General features: G+C 42.7%; 1 protein-coding gene across 1 annotated transcript in view; it reads left to right on the top strand.

Moving 5' to 3' along the window:
* Positions 1 to 16,122, top strand: part of smarca4a (SWI/SNF related, matrix associated, actin dependent regulator of chromatin, subfamily a, member 4a) — a 30,193-nt gene that overhangs the window by 1,416 nt on the left and 12,655 nt on the right. Inside the window, exons 3-18 of the mRNA XM_038290390.1 lie at positions 616 to 1,047; positions 1,192 to 1,290; positions 2,077 to 2,332; positions 2,993 to 3,119; positions 8,359 to 8,532; positions 8,750 to 8,923; positions 9,012 to 9,179; positions 9,259 to 9,309; positions 9,408 to 9,538; positions 14,278 to 14,344; positions 14,421 to 14,533; positions 14,615 to 14,762; positions 14,850 to 15,013; positions 15,131 to 15,197; positions 15,287 to 15,397; positions 15,822 to 16,064. Coding sequence (XP_038146318.1) covers positions 616 to 1,047; positions 1,192 to 1,290; positions 2,077 to 2,332; positions 2,993 to 3,119; positions 8,359 to 8,532; positions 8,750 to 8,923; positions 9,012 to 9,179; positions 9,259 to 9,309; positions 9,408 to 9,538; positions 14,278 to 14,344; positions 14,421 to 14,533; positions 14,615 to 14,762; positions 14,850 to 15,013; positions 15,131 to 15,197; positions 15,287 to 15,397; positions 15,822 to 16,064 — 2,525 coding nt within the window. The remainder of the gene's footprint in view (positions 1 to 615; positions 1,048 to 1,191; positions 1,291 to 2,076; positions 2,333 to 2,992; positions 3,120 to 8,358; positions 8,533 to 8,749; positions 8,924 to 9,011; positions 9,180 to 9,258; positions 9,310 to 9,407; positions 9,539 to 14,277; positions 14,345 to 14,420; positions 14,534 to 14,614; positions 14,763 to 14,849; positions 15,014 to 15,130; positions 15,198 to 15,286; positions 15,398 to 15,821; positions 16,065 to 16,122) is intronic.

Genomic DNA, 16,122 nt, shown 5'->3' with positions numbered 1-16,122 from the left:
ACTTTTCTTTTTAGGAAATGCACTGATCCAATGCCCAGATATAACGGCTCTGATATTGACTAATGGATCAGATATTGGATGGATGATGCCTATTCAGCATTCTGATCAATTCATTTCCATTTGCCTTTATATTATAAACAGAAATAAAGATACAGCAGTCTGTGAATTTAATTTTATAATTGCAATGCTGATGATGTCATTGCACAGAGCACACACAGCAGCTAGTGATGATTTATCGGTGTTCATTTGTTACTTTTTTTAACATTGCTTGTTTCAAGCATGTTGCATTTATTCCTGTGGCAAAGTATATGATTAATTAATTTAACAGTAGCGTCAGCTCGGATAATGGCCAATATGTTTGAAAATGAAAAGAAACTAGTCTGTTGCATAATCTCAGCAAAACATACCAGTGGTTTTTGTAGTTCAATTAAATATGTTTAATTTGCTTGTTTTGAAATATGCTTTTTTTTATCAATCTGAGCCCAGTGTGTAAAGTCTGGACACTTTCTCAGAGTTAATTGTTTTTAATAATAAAAAATGACAGTCCTAGTTATTTTGTTTAGTTTTTGCTGCAAGATCTCATTCGGGTCTATCATCTCCTCTCCCTGTTGCTAGGTTACCCTTCTCCGTTGGGAGGTTCGGAGCACGCGCCCAGCCCCGTCCCAGCCAACGGCCCACCCTCGGGCCCCGGAGCCGGGCCAATGGAAGGCACCGTGGACCCTGCTCAGAGTATGGGCCAACCAAACAGGGGCGGACCCCAGGGTCCAGGTGGACCACCGGGTCCTGGAGTTGGACCAGGCGGTGCAGGTGGACCCACTCCCTTTAACCAGAACCAGTTACACCAACTCAGGGCCCAAATCATGGCCTACAAGATGCTGGCTCGCAATCATCCCATTCCAGAGCATCTGCAGCTGGCCGTGCAGGGAAAGAGACCCATGCCTGGGATGCAGCAGCAGCCCATGCCCAATATGCCGCCCTCCACTGGGCCTGGAGGGGGCCCAGGTGCAGGGGCGGGGCCAGCTCAGACCAACTACAACAGACCACATGGTGAGTTAAAGGCCCGCTGAGTGTGTTTTTAACTGCCGCTTGTCTTTATAGAATTACACAGAAACTCTACAATTACTCTTGCTATGATAGTGATGATTATCAATAAAAAAAAAATTAGGATGATTATAATATTTGTTGTTCTAGGTATGGTAGGTCCCAATATGGCGCCACCTGGACCTGCGGGAGTTCCTCCCGGTATGCAAGGCCAGCCAGCAAACGGACCTCCTAAATCATGGCCTGAAGGTACGCCTGTTCATTGCTTGAAAAATGTTTCCGTTTATTTGATTAATTTAAAGTTGTTCCTCTAAGATCTACAGCAGATAAGATCAAATATAAAAAAGAAAGAAGTTGTTTAAAAAAAAAAAAGACTAATATATCCACAACTAGAGATGTCCCGATCCAGGTTTTTGCACTTCCGATCCGATACCAATATTGTTTTTGGACTTCCGATCCGATACCGATACTGGCCGATACCAGCCTATCCGAGCATGTATTTAAGTTTAAGTTAAAGTATTTAGCCTTAGTTGTAAGACTCGTGTTGAAAAGGGTTTTAGTACTCTTGATAACATCTAGCCAGCTAAATTAGGTGAGATTGAATAAAACACAATGCTTGGTAACAACAAACTTACCTGTTTATTAAGAGATAAACACAAACTGGACAAAATTATGAATAGCAATCTGAAATTTCACAGTGAGCAGTAAAACCGTAAACAGTTAAAGGTGCAAGTATTACTGTAAGTTTTAATAAAAATGCAAAACAGGGGAACACTGGCGCAAAATAGTGGAATGGATCGTTTCAATCGGCAAAACTGGAAAATACGGACCGGAATAAAAAAAAAAAAAACTGGATCAGCATTTTACATGCTTTGCCGATACGCATTTTTTTTGCCAATATCGGCGTCCCGATCCGATACGTGGATCGGATCGGGAAAAGCCTATCCACAACTGAGTGTAACGCCCCCCTTCCGTTGACCTTGTGGTCTTGTCTCTTTTATAAGCTAAAGGAAATGATGAATTCTTCTTTTCCAGGACCAATGGTCAATGCTGCTGCTCCATCCAACCCTCCTCAGAAGCTGATTCCTCCTCAGCCTACAGGCAGACCCTCGCCTGCTCCACCGTCCGTGCCTCCGGCTGCTTCCCCAGTAATGCCTCCTCAGACGCAGTCCCCGGGGCAGCCGGCACAGCTCCCACCCATGATGCTGCACCAGAAGCAAAACCGCATAACGCCCATCCAGAAACCCCGCGGCCTGGACCCGGTTGAGATCCTCCAGGAGAGGGAGTATAGGTGAGGAAGGAAAGGGATCGATGTGGAGGAACCCAGCCGCTCATTTAATCGATGTAACAAATGCTCCTTTGAAAGTCGAGTAAATTACTGCTCTATGTGTGTTCCCCTATGCTCTTAAATATAAAAACACATAAGAACAGATGTGAAATGGTCTCGATCTTTGAGCTTTTCTAATGCTGCTAAATGCCGTACCGTTTATTGTTTATTTATTTGGATCCCCATTAGCTGTCAATAATTTGACAGCTACTCTCCCTGGGGTCCATTATCTACTGCCTTGTGCTTTCTCACCCTGAATGATTCGCATGCATTAGCCATCATTTGAAAATCAATCGTCCCTCCTCATCTTTACATGCCTTACTTATTGAAAACTACTATTAGTTTTTATTGAGCAGCAGCTTCCACATTAAATAATATTTCTTGGTATATTATATAATGTTTTCACTCATAAATTACCCTTTTTACCTGTCACTGATAAATAAGACTTAAAGGCCAATCTGAGTTTGACTACTTATTTTAAACACAATCTTTCAGCATTATTGTCCAAATCATATTTTAGGAATCTTTCAATTTCTAATAAGCAAACAAAATGTCTAGTTTGTGATTGGCTTTTAGTACCAAAAAAAAAAATTCTTCTAAAGTAAGATGTGTTTTTTGTTGTAGGCTACAAGCTCGTATCGTTCACCGCATCCAGGAGCTGGAGCACCTGCCTGGCTCACTGGCCGGCGATCTGAGGACCAAGGCCACCATCGAGCTCAAGGCTCTGAGGCTGCTTACATTCCAGAGACAGGTAAACAGAAAGTGATCAAATGTTAAATTCTGAGGCAAATTCTTTTTTTTTTTTTTTTTTCAAAGGCTGAATTAAAAAATCCAGGAAAAGAGATCAAACCAGACTAAACCTAGCATGGCATCCTGCCTTCAAGCCTTTTAGGTGCAGCTATTTTAAGTCAGGTGTAAATAATCAAGCTTATTAGAGCTCTGCAGCTTTTTTTTGCCAGGGATCATGATGTTGATTACAGATTAATTGATTCTAGAAACACCAATGGATCTACTAAAGAGCCTAAAGACATTTTATAACCACTTCTCTTTCGTGGATACACCAAAATTTTAAGAACTTGTCATTTTTTTACTTAGAAATTAACAGTGAAAGCCAATATTATAACGGCTGATAGACATGTATAACTTTTTTTGTTTTCTGGTGCTTAGTCTAGGACTTTGAACTGAATCTCAGTTGATTCATTAATTGCATCTGGTTAAAAAAAACTATCTGGCAGTGGAAATTATTTACCGTATTTTCACGACCATAAGGCGCACCGGACTAAAAGGCGCACTCTCAGTTATGTGTCCCATTTCTGTATTTAACACACACATAAGGCGCACCGGACTATAGGGCGCGTTTTTTATATACAGGTACATGTCCTCTACTACCTTTAAATAGCTCTACTGCGTATTTAAAAATACAGCGGGGGCAAAACTGAGTATGACTGTGCTTTATTCATGTATTTATTACAAAGTATTAATCAAACCTGGCAGCTGGCCGTGAGACAGACACATCGCAGATGACACAGCGCTGTGATCACTCCTAAATTAACTTAAAATCCTGAAACCTGCCGACAGAATATGTTCGCTTTTATTACCGGTATCCTGGTGCCTGCAGTTTCAATTATTTAGATGAAAAACACCTGCCAGCAGCCGCGGTGAGGCTGCTGTTGAAGAGATTTCTACTGTTGATGCACCGCTGGTATGTGGGGGTCTGAGCGCCTCCGACAGAAATAGATAATCTGGATGAACTGACTGCAATTAAGTTTTCAGGTGGACTTTCTCACTTAAAAACATATTAAAACTACTTTATTCCCACTGATCACAGCAAATATAGCTGCAAGATTTAGATTATTTAGATGAAAAAACACCTGCCAGCCACCGCGATGAAGAGGAGGAGACCCGCCCAGAGGCTGCTGTTGAATTAAGTTTTCAGGGAGAAAAATACAGCGGGAGCAAAACTGAGTATGATTGTGCTTTATTCATGTATTTATTACAAAGTATTAATCAAACCCATCAAAGTCATCATCCTCTGTTATCCTCAGCATTCCTCTGAATTAAACAGCTGCGCTAAATCAGACATGCCAGTTTCCCCTTCTGCGCTGTCAGTCACTTTCCGTGCAGCGCAGCTCCTCAGAAATAATGCCTGCTTTTGCAAAAGCTTGAACAACAGAGCCAGCAGACACAGTCCATCTACAATCCATCCGCAAACGGTGGCGTAACTTGCACGGCGCTGCCTTCCACTTATCCTGAAACTGTGGTCTCCGTCGGTCATCCATCGCTCCCACGCCGCTCGCAGCCTTACTTTGAACGGGCGCTTCACACCGATGTCGAGCGGTTGAAGTTCCTTTGTCAGACCCCCGGGATAGCGGCGAGCACAGCGTTCATTTGATTCATCTTTTTTTCACATCGGCTGTGAGATGGGCACACAGCGATGGTGATGCGTGGAAAAAAGCACCTGGTCTCCTCACATAGGCTACACCTCCCTCAGCCACGCTTTCATCATCTCCTCTTTCATCAGAGCGCTGTGTCTGTTTAGCTTTCAGCTCCCAGATCAGCTTCTCTGATCGGTTGATGCGGCGCGTCCAGCAGCAAAACTTAAAATTTTCCATCTCGAGCAGCACCAGCGCGTGTGCGGTGCGTCAGATGCTTAAACGATCCCGACGTGCTGCACCTGCGGCTCAAAACGCGCTGCAGGACCTTTTGCTGCACCTATACGCGCGTCAACCATTGACTTTGCATGTAAACTCGCTGCTTCTGCTGCGCCTGCTGGGTCCGGTTCACACCGATGTTGAGCAGTTGAACAGCGAGCACAGCGTTAATTTGTTTCCCCATGTTTTTCACATCAGCTGTGAGATGGGCACGCATGGAGTTACAGATTAATGGTGATGAGTGGAAAAAAAACAGCTGGTCTCCTTACATTCAGCCACTCTTTCATCATCTCCTCAATTAGGTGGTCTCAAAAGTCGCAGTTACAACACACATAGGGCGCACCGCACCATAGGGCGCACCGCACATTTTGAGGGGAAAAAAAGACGTTTAAGTGCGCCTTATAGTCGTGAAAATACGGTATCACTTTTTTTTTTCCGGTTACATGTTTAAACTTGACCTGGCAGCAGGTGGGTATAAAATGTTTTGGTGCAGAGGGCATTCAACTTTAACAAAAAAGAAGCTTAGTTTAGAAGGGATCCAGGGAAAGACAGGTTCAGATCTCATGGACTGAGACTGGCTTCTTTGCCTCCATGTTTCTGCAAATGCAGTCAGCTTCACGGATAATCTTAGAAAATAGAAAATTTCTAATATTACTTACAGTTTAGCCTATTATAATGTTAAAATAGTTAAAAGACTTCACCGTATGATGGTATTAATTGTTTTAGTTCAAACTGATTAAAAACTACCGTATTTTCACGACCATAAGGCGCACCGGACTAAAAGGCGCGTTGTTTATATACAGGTACATGTCCTCTACTACCTTTAAATACCTCTACTGCGTATTTAAAAATACAGCGGGGGCAAAACTGAGTATGATTGTGCTTTATTCATGTATTTATTACAAAGTATTAATCAAAGCTGGCAGCTGGCCGTGAGACAGACACATCGCAGATGACACAGCGCTGTGGTCACTCCTAAATTAACTTAAAATCCTGAAACCTGCTGACGGAATATGTTCGCTTTTATTGCCGGTATCCTGGTGCCTGCAGCTAAAATTATTTAGATGAAAAACACCTGCCAGCAGCCGCGGTGAACCCCAGGCTGCCCAGCCTGCAGGCTGCTGATGAAGAGATTTCTGCTGTCAGCGCACCGCTGGTATGTGGGGGTCTGAGCGCCTCCGACAGAAATAGATAATCTGGATGAACTGACTGCAATTATGAAGTTTTCAGGTGGACTTTCTCACTTAAAAACATATTAAAACTACTTTATTCCCACTGATCACAGCAAATATAGCTGCAAGATTTAGATTATTTAGATGAAAAACACCTGCAAGCAGCCGCGGTGAACGAAAGGATTTCTCCTGTCGGCGCACCGCTGGTATGTGGGGGTCTGAGCGCCTCCGACAGAAATAGATAATCTGGATGAACTGACTGCAATTATTAAGTTTTCAGGTGGACTTTCTCACTTAAAAACATATTAAAACTACTTTATTCCCACTGATCACAGCAAATATAGCTGCAAGATTTAGATTATTTAGATGAAAAAACACCTGCCAGCCACCGCGATGAAGAGGAGGAGACCCCGCCCAGAGGCTGCTGTTGAATTAAGTTTTCAGGGAGAAAAATACAGCGGGAGCAAAACTGAGTATGATTGTGCTTTATTCATGTATTTATTACAAAGTATTAATCAAACCCCTCAAAGTCCTCATCCTCTGTTTCTGAATTAAACAGCTGCGCTAAATCAGACATGCCAGTTTCCCCTTCTTCTTCGCTGTCAGAGTCACTTTCCGTGCCGTGCGGCTCCTTGGAAATAATGCCGGCTTTTGCGAAAGCTCGAACAACAGTCCCAGCAGAAACGTTAGTCCAAGCATCTACAATCCATCCGCAAACGGTGGCGTAACTTGCCCGGCGCTGCCTTCCACTTTTAGTGAAACTGTGGTCTCCGTCGGTCATCCATCGCTCCCACGCCGCTCGCAGCCTTACTTTGAACGGGCGGTTCACACCGATGTCGAGCGGTTGAAGTTCCTTTGTCAGACCTCCCGGAATAACAGCAAGCACAGCGTTCATTTCTTTGACCTTTTTTTTCACATCGGCTGTGAGATGGGCACGCATGGAGTCACAAATTAACAGAGATGGTGATGCGTGGAAAAAACCACCTGGTCTCTTTACATACACCTCCCTCAGCCAAGCTTTCATCATCTCCTCATCCATCCAGCCTTTTTCATTCGCCTTATTAACAACTCCAGCTGGAAAAGTCTCTTTAGGCAAAGTCTTTCTTTTAAAAATCACCATAGGCGGCAGTTTCTGTCCATTTGCGTGGCAGCCAAGCACAACAGTAAACGACGCCTTTTCATACCCCGTTGTGTGTATCGCTACAGTGCTGGTCCCCTTGTTCTCCACGGTGAGCGGCACCTCGTCCATGTTGGTGATGTGGCTTGGCTGGATGACTTTGTCAGCGATGTGTTTGCTGCAGAAGGAGTGGAAGCTCGCCAGCTTTTCATCATAATCCGCCGGACGTCGCTGAGCAACTGTAGTCCTGGTCCGGATGGAAAAATTGCACCGTTTCATAAAACGGAAGCACCACGATGGACCTCCTTGAAAATTTTCAATTTTCATTTCTTCCGTCAGCTTTACTGCTTTTAGTCGAACAGTGACCGTTGAAACGCTGGCCCCACTCATTCTTTGCTCCACGATCCACCGCTCCAGTCTTTCCTCCAACTCGGGCCACCTCGCCTTATGTCCGCGGAAACTCAGCTGCGTCTTCTTCACCAGTCGGAGTTCGTTTTCCAGCTTCCTCCACTTGCGAACCATCGATTCATTTATATTGAATTCTCTCGCAGCTGCTCGATTTCCATGTTCCTCTGCGTAGCTGATAGCCTGCAGTTTAAACTGGGCTTCATAGGCGTGTCTCTTTGCTATTTCCAGGGTTGTTAAGACAACAATGTTCTGCATAAAGCACATACCTGTTCTTTTATACACAAGCCACGCCCACACTTCCCCCTTTAAGGTTCTCACATACTCATGGTGGTCTCAACAACGTCCGCAGATAGGGCGCACCGCACCATAGGGCGCACCCCACATTTTGAGGAAAAAAAAGGCGTTTAGGTGCGCCTTATAGTCGTGAAAATACGGTAAGCCTGCTCTGGGGTAGGCTAGCTGCACAGACTAAATCACTATGCTATGACTGAGTCAAGGACTAATTAAGCCAGGATATCTAGAAAGTCTTGGCTTAATTCCTAATCTTAGTTTTGTGAAAACAGCACCTTGGTTTGTCAGCATTTGTTCTGCTCATCCAATCTCCAACAACTTATAAAATTTTATTTAATTTGTTTTCTCCAGCTACGTCAGGAGGTGGTGGCTTGCATGCGTCGGGATACGGCTTTGGAAACCGCCCTCAACGCTAAAGCCTACAAGCGCAGCAAACGGCAATCTCTGCGAGAGGCCCGGATCACAGAGAAGCTGGAGAAGCAGCAGAAAATCGAGCAAGAGCGCAAACGGCGCCAGAAACACCAGGTAGAGGAGCTATCATCAGCTCTGACGTGTCTGTTTTTATAAGAAGTTACTACGATATCTGTAGGAAGAAATGGAATTAGGAATCTCTACTAGGTCTGGATAAATATGGAGAATCACAGAATGGAATCAAATTTACATTTATAGTCCCTTTTCTTTCCTGTTTTTAAAAAAAATAATTCATCAACCCATCCATGCATTTTTGTCCCTCTTCCAACAGGAATACCTCAACAGCATCCTGCAGCATGCCAAGGACTTTAAGGAATACCACCGCTCCATCACAGCAAAGATCCAGAAGGCCACCAAAGCTGTTGCCACGTATCACGCCAACACTGAGCGCGAGCAGAAGAAGGAGAACGAGCGCATTGAAAAGGAGAGAATGCGGAGGCTGATGGTGAGAGGATCCGATTCTCTGACACCTCACCTGCTCCTTTGTTTGTGTCATTTGACACGAGTTGAGCTCACATGCACCACTTTTCCAGGCGGAAGATGAGGAAGGTTACCGTAAACTCATCGACCAGAAGAAGGACAAACGTCTGGCCTACCTGCTGCAGCAGACGGATGAATACGTTGCCAACCTCACAGAGTTGGTGCGCGCCCACAAAGCTGCTCAAGCTCTCAAGGAGAAGAAAAAGAAGAAGAAAAAGAAGGTGGATTTTGGCTCAGGAAATGTTTGCCCTTAATGATTTGACTGCGTTTCTTACTATGATTGTATATTGTTCTTTCAAGAAGCCTGACCCTGTAGAAGGCGGAGCTCCTGCTATGGGACCTGATGGAGAGGTGAGCTTAGAAGAAAACAATCTGTGGTGTACAGTCTGTGCTCCCAGTGTGCTCCTGTGTCTGTTAACGCCATCATCTGCTTTTCTCTTTCCTACCAGCCACTAGATGAAACCAGTCAGATGAGTGACCTGCCTGTAAAAGTCATCCACGTTGACAGCGGAAAGATCCTGACGGGCGGTGATGCACCCAAGGCAGGCCAGTTGGAGGCCTGGTTGGAAATGAACCCTGGGTAAATGTCCCTCACCCCTCCTTTTTTTCTAAGCCAATGGCTAACTAATTCAAAGTGGTATTTAAGTCCCTTTTGTATTTAGACGCACTAATCAACCTATTCCCTGCCAGGTCTTAAACTTCAGCTTTTGATTTTAATATGCCAAACTAATAAAGGTATAATGGGGGATTTTCGAACATTTTTGAAAAGACCTGCCCTTTCCACATTTGGCGGATTGGCGGTCTATTGGTTAGGGCTTTGAATCCTGAGGTTGTGAGTTCGATCTCCCACGGACTGTCACTCTGGCTCCCTGGGCAAGACCCTTAACCCCACACTGCTCCCTGGGCGCCGCACAATGGTAGCCCATGGCTCCCCAAAGGGAAGGGTTAAATGTAGAGAAGTAATTTCCCTCTGGGATTATTAGAGTATATATATATATATATATATATATATATATATATATATATATATATATATATATATATATATATATATATATATATATATATATATAAAAAATAATAATTAAAAAAGAAATTCTCCTTGTGCATGCTGTGTTTAAAAATTGCTGTTTTTTCGTCGCATCAAGCTTACTTTCCAATAGAAGATTTGCAATTTTTCCACTATGTCAGACTGACCACCACTAAGAGAAAATGGGGGCGAGAACGTAGGAAAGACAGAAATTAAACACCTTGTTCAAAAAATTATTTAAGATTAATTTTGCGGTTTCTTTTTTTTAGATACCGTATTTTCACGACCATAAGGCGCACCGTACTAAAAGGCGCAGTCTCAGTTCTGTGTCCCATTTCTGTATTTAACACACACATAAGGCGCACCGGACTATAGGGCGCGTTTTTTATATACAGGTACATGTCCTCTACTACCTTTAAATACCTCTACTGCGTATTTAAAAATACAGCGGGGGCAAAACTGAGTATGACTGTGCTTTATTCATGTATTTATTACAAAGTATTAATCAAACCTGGCAGCTGGCCGTGAGACAGACACATCGCAGATGACACAGCGCTGTGATCACTCCTAAATTAACTTAAAATCCTGAAACCTGCCGACGGAATATGTTCGCTTTTATGGGTGCCTGCAGTTTAAATTATTTAGATGAAAAACACCTGCCAGCCACCGCGTGAACCCGGAGGCTGCCCAGCCTAGAGGCTGCTGATGAAAGGATTTCTACTGTCGGTGCACCGCTGGTATGTGGGGGTCTGAGCGCCTCCGACAGAAATAGATAATCTGGATGAACTGACTGCAATTATTAAGTTTTCAGGTGGACTTTCTCACTTAAAAACATAATAAAACTACTTAATTCCCACTGATCACAGCAAATATAGCTGCAAGATTTAGATTATTTAGATGAAAAAACACCTGCCAGCCGCCGCGGTGAAACCAGAGGAGACCCGCCGAGAGGCTGCTGTTGAATTAAGCTTTCAGGTAGAAAAATAGAGCGGGAGCAAAACTGAGTATGATTGTGCTTTATTCATGTATTTATTACAAAGTATTAATCAAACCCATCAAAGTCATCATCCTCTGTTTCTGAATTAAACAGCTGCGCTAAATCAGACATGCCAATTTCCCCTTCTTCGCTGTCAGTCACTTTCCGTGCAGCGCGGCTCCTCAGAAATAATGCCGGCTTTTGCGAAAGCTTGAACAACAGAGCCAGCAGACACGTTAGTCCATCTACAATCCATCCGCAAACGGTAGCGTAACTTGCCCGGCGCTGCCTTCCACTTATCCTGAAACTGTGGTCTCAGTCTGTCATCCATCGCTCCCACGCCGCTCGCACCCTTACTTTGAACGGCCGCTTCACACCGATGTCGGGCGGTTGAAGTTCCTTTGTCAGACCCCCGGGATAACGGTGAGCACAGCGTTCATTTGATTCACCTTTTTTTTCACATCGGCTGTGAGATGGGCACACAGCGATGGTGATGCGTGGAAAAAAACACCTGGTCTCTTCACATAGGCTACACCTCCCTCAGCCACGCTTTCATCATCTCCTCATCAATCCAGCCTTTTTCATTTGCGTTCGTCATCAGAGCGCTGTGTCTGTCTCGCTGTCAGCTCCTAGATCAGCTTCTCTGATTGGTTGATGCGGCGCGTCCAGCAGCAAAACTTGAATTTTTCCATCAGGACCTTTTGCTGCACCTATACGCGCGTCAACCATTGACTTTGCATGTAAACTCGCTGCTTCTGCTGCACCTGCTGGGTCCGGTTCACACCGATGTCGAGTGGTTGAACAGTGAGCACAGGGTTAATTTGTTTCCCCATGTTTTTCACATCAGCTGTGAGATGGGCACGCATGGAGTCACATATTAACACAGCGATGGTGATGAGTGGAAAAAAACACCTGGTCTCCTTACATTCAGCCACTCTTTCATCATCTCCTAAATGAGGTGGTCTCAAAAGTCGCAGTTACAACACACATAGGGCGCACCGCACCAAAGGGCGCACCGCACATTTTGAGGGGAAAAAAAGATGTTTAAGTGCGCCTTATAGTCGTGAAAATACGGTAAAAAAAAAAGTATTTTTATTGTTTTTTTGACAAACTTTATTTTTACAATTTATTTTTGAGATTTTATATTTTCAATAATTTTTTTTCAAATTTCTCTTTTTTATTGCCTTTTCCGATTAGCTTTCTTTTTAAATTGCATTTTTGAAATCACATTCTCTTCCCATCGAGTCTGATAAAAAGGTTGTCGCTAACATCCGCGCAGACCAATAAAAACGCGTCTTTCCTCATCACAGAGGAAAGCCCATCCCAAGAGGTAAAAAGAATCATCTGTTAAATGCAATTTGAAAAGCATGTCAATTTTAAAATTCCACCTAAATTAAAGATATTTAAAAAAAATAAGATTTGAAAATATAAAATCTGGGAAAAAGTTAAATTAAATAAAAATGTAAAAAAAGAAACTTGCTCTCAAAGTTACTTATAAAATACCTTTATTTTATGGAGAAGTTTTTAAAAATTTTTGCAAAACATTTTCTTCCCTTGAAACAAATCACCCCGTACTTTTCCATTGTTTTTTGTTTTTGTTTTTTTTTGTCAAAGGAGTAAGACGGGATATTTACTTATCTAAAAGAGGACAGAAAAATAAAGAATTGAAAGATTGCAGTGAAGTTCAGAACTGGGAAATTAGAGTAAAAGAAACTATTGTTCTGTATTATGTTATAGCTGCCGTTGCAAAATTTAAAAAGACACAGTTCTATGCTATCAATATTGCATATAAACAGTGTTGAGAACTTAAATGTCTGACCTAAGCCCGGCGGGCCCATCTGACACTTGCTGGTGTTTATCTATTTATGGAGATGGCCAAAACACAGTCACATGGTGTTTCATCCACACGGCTTTCAAAATAGGGCTTTAAAATTTCTAAAACATGTTTCAAAATAATTTTTTCACAAATACTTTTTGTTTTATAGCTTTCTTAACAAACAGTCCTCCTAGTGCACTGCCCACTAAAATCTTTTGTGGAACAAACATGCTTCATTTGCGTGAGCTACAGTCAAGATGTGGATCTATAATATCCGAGGGTTCATCCAGGGTTTTAAATTGGGTTTCATGGTGTTTTGGAATAAATCAGACAGGGTATCATTTAAAATAGTGGTTCCACCTGAAAATTATTCCCCAACGCCTTTCTGTTATACAAATACAAACAATTGTATTTCCAATTTATAGTGTGGGAGCTGTACTTGCTTTAATTAATGTCATTTCAGGTGGAATTTGCCCCTAAGACCCTCTGAGATTAAGGGGTTAATATTACATTCATGTAGGGCAGAACAATTTGTAAAAACTTTTTGCAAACAAACTATTTAAACAAATTATTTAGCAATGTTTATAACACTCCTGCAACAAAACATTTTAGAAATATTTGCCTTATAAAACAAAAATGCAGAAAGCTTCCTATAACCTTCTGTATTATTTAACTTTAATGTATGTTGAAATATCAGAAATGTTAAACGCATTTCTGATATTTCAACATATATTAAAGGCTTATCACTGATATTAAATTATATTGCGATTTATATTGATATTGAAATATCATCCAGCCCTACATTCCTGGAAAAGAAGAGAATAGCAGCTTATTAATGGTTACTTTTGTTTTTGTCTCTAATGTTTAAACTAGAGATGTCCCGATCCAGGTTTTTGCACTTCCGATCCGATACCGATATTGTTTTTGGACTTCCGATCCGATACCGATACTGGCCGATACCAGCCTATCCGAGCATGTATTTAAGTTTAAGTTAAAGTATTTAGCCTTAGTTGTAAGACTCATGTTGAAAAGGGTTTTAGTACTCTTGATAACATCTAGCAAATCTAAAACACAATGCTTGGTAACAACAAACTTACCTGTTTATTAAGAGATAAACACAAACTGGACAAAATTATGAATAGCAATCTGAAATTGCACAGTGAACAGTAAAACCGTAAACAGTTAAAGGTGCAAGTATTACTGTAAGTTTTAATAAAAATGCAAAACAGGGGAACACTGGCGCAAAATAGTGGAATGGATCGTTTCAATCGGCAAAAGTGGAAAATACGGACCGGATTTTTTTTAAAAAACTTGATCGGCAGTCTGGATCGGCATTTTACATGCTTTGCCGATACGCATTTTTTTGCCAATATCGGCGTCCCGATCCGATACGTGGATCGGATCGGGACAAGCCTAGTTTAAACTGCTGTAATAGTAAAAGCCTGCATCCTGTCATGCATTCACTTTATCAACCAAGAAACCCATGTTTCTCTGCAGATATGAAGTCGCACCTCGTTCAGACAGTGAGGACAGTGGATCAGAAGAAGAAGAGGAGGAAGATGAGGTACATAAGTGCTGTTTTTAAATAAAAAGATGTGGCATTTGTTCCTGGAGCTCATTTTTTGTAATTGTATCGTCAGGAGGAAGTGGATGAGCAGCCGCAGCCTGCATCGGCTCCAACTGAGGAGAAGAAGAAGATTCCAGACCCTGATAGCGAAGACGTCTCAGAAGTGGATGTCCAGCACATCATCGAGTACGCTCTCCTGCTGGTATTAAGCTCTCTCTCATCTGTGTAGACGTATCGTTTGACACCGCCGTGCTTCCTGTCTCCCAGGAATGCCAAGCAGGACGTAGATGACGAGTACGGCAATGCAAATTTCAACCGAGGGCTACAGTCCTACTACGCCGTGGCTCACGCCGTCACCGAGAAAGTGGAGAAGCAATCCTCCCTGATGGTCAACGGGACGCTGAAACAGTACCAGGTAAGCAGCTCCTATCAGAACACGGTGGATTTGTTGTGCAGAGGAGCATTTAAAGCTTTGTGCAAACTGATTTGTGCCTGTGATCAGATTAAAGGTCTGGAGTGGCTGGTGTCGCTCTACAACAACAACTTGAACGGCATCCTTGCCGATGAAATGGGTCTGGGGAAAACTATCCAGACCATCGCACTTATTACATACCTCATGGAGTTAAAGCGCATCAACGGGCCCTTCCTCATCATCGTACCTCTTTCGTAAGTCCAAAACGTGGCATCAGCTGGTTAATTATGTGAACAGTTCAATGACAATAATTCTTAAGAAGATGATAGGAGCCATTTCAGAGAATAAAAGAACCATTTCTTCTGTTATAGGACTTTATCGAACTGGGTGTACGAGTTTGATAAATGGGCTCCATCTGTGGTGAAGGTCTCCTACAAGGTAAGTGCTGTGATAGAGAGTGGCATTACTCCTAATATTCACTCTGTAATTATTTAGTTCCATTCTTGAATGTAATGTGTCGCTTTCAGGGCTCTCCAGCCGCTCGCCGCTCGTTTGTTCCGATCTTGCGAAGCGGAAAGTTCAACGTGCTGCTCACCACGTACGAGTACATCATCAAAGACAAGCAGGTCTTGGCTAAGGTAACAAGAGACACTCCACACCCTCTACCAGACACCTAGTGTCCTTATGCTCTGCATTGTAAACAGATTCAAACACATTTTGAGCTTTTTCACATTTCATAAAATCACAACCACAAACCTCAGTGTATTTTTAAAATAGGATAACACAGTGATGCATCACGGTGAAAGGAAACGTATGGTTTCCATAATTGTAGGACTTAAACAATTAATCGGATTAATGATGGTTTATCGATTATTGAAATAATCTATAACTAATTTAGAAATCGATAAATCATTACATGGAGTATAGAGAGTATAAAACATGCCTTTAGCTAACAGAGCAACCCCCTTTTATAGTCTTCCAATCAAATGTGAATTCGGGGGGGGGAAAAAAGAGAAAGTAAAATGTTTGTTACTTATTTATATTTATATCTTTCCTCTATAGATCCGCTGGAAGTACATGATTGTGGACGAGGGTCACCGCATGAAGAACCACCACTGCAAGCTGACTCAGGTCCTGAATACGCACTACCTGGCCCCGCGGCGTCTGCTGCTGACCGGAACCCCACTGCAGAACAAGCTGCCAGAACTCTGGGCTCTGCTCAACTTCCTGCTGCCCACCATCTTCAAAAGCTGCAGCACCTTCGAGCAGTGGTTCAACGCTCCCTTCGCCATGACTGGAGAAAAGGTCGGTTAGAGAAAGACTAACATATTGAAATGTTTCTAAATGCCGGCAGGAAAGCAGA

Source organism: Cyprinodon tularosa, unplaced genomic scaffold (assembly GCF_016077235.1).
Source record: "Cyprinodon tularosa strain WSP-4 unplaced genomic scaffold, ASM1607723v1 ctg280, whole genome shotgun sequence".
Lineage (NCBI taxonomy): Eukaryota > Metazoa > Chordata > Actinopteri > Cyprinodontiformes > Cyprinodontidae > Cyprinodon > Cyprinodon tularosa.
Note: the sequence above shows the minus strand (reverse complement) of the source record. Positions and strands in the feature narration are given on the sequence as shown.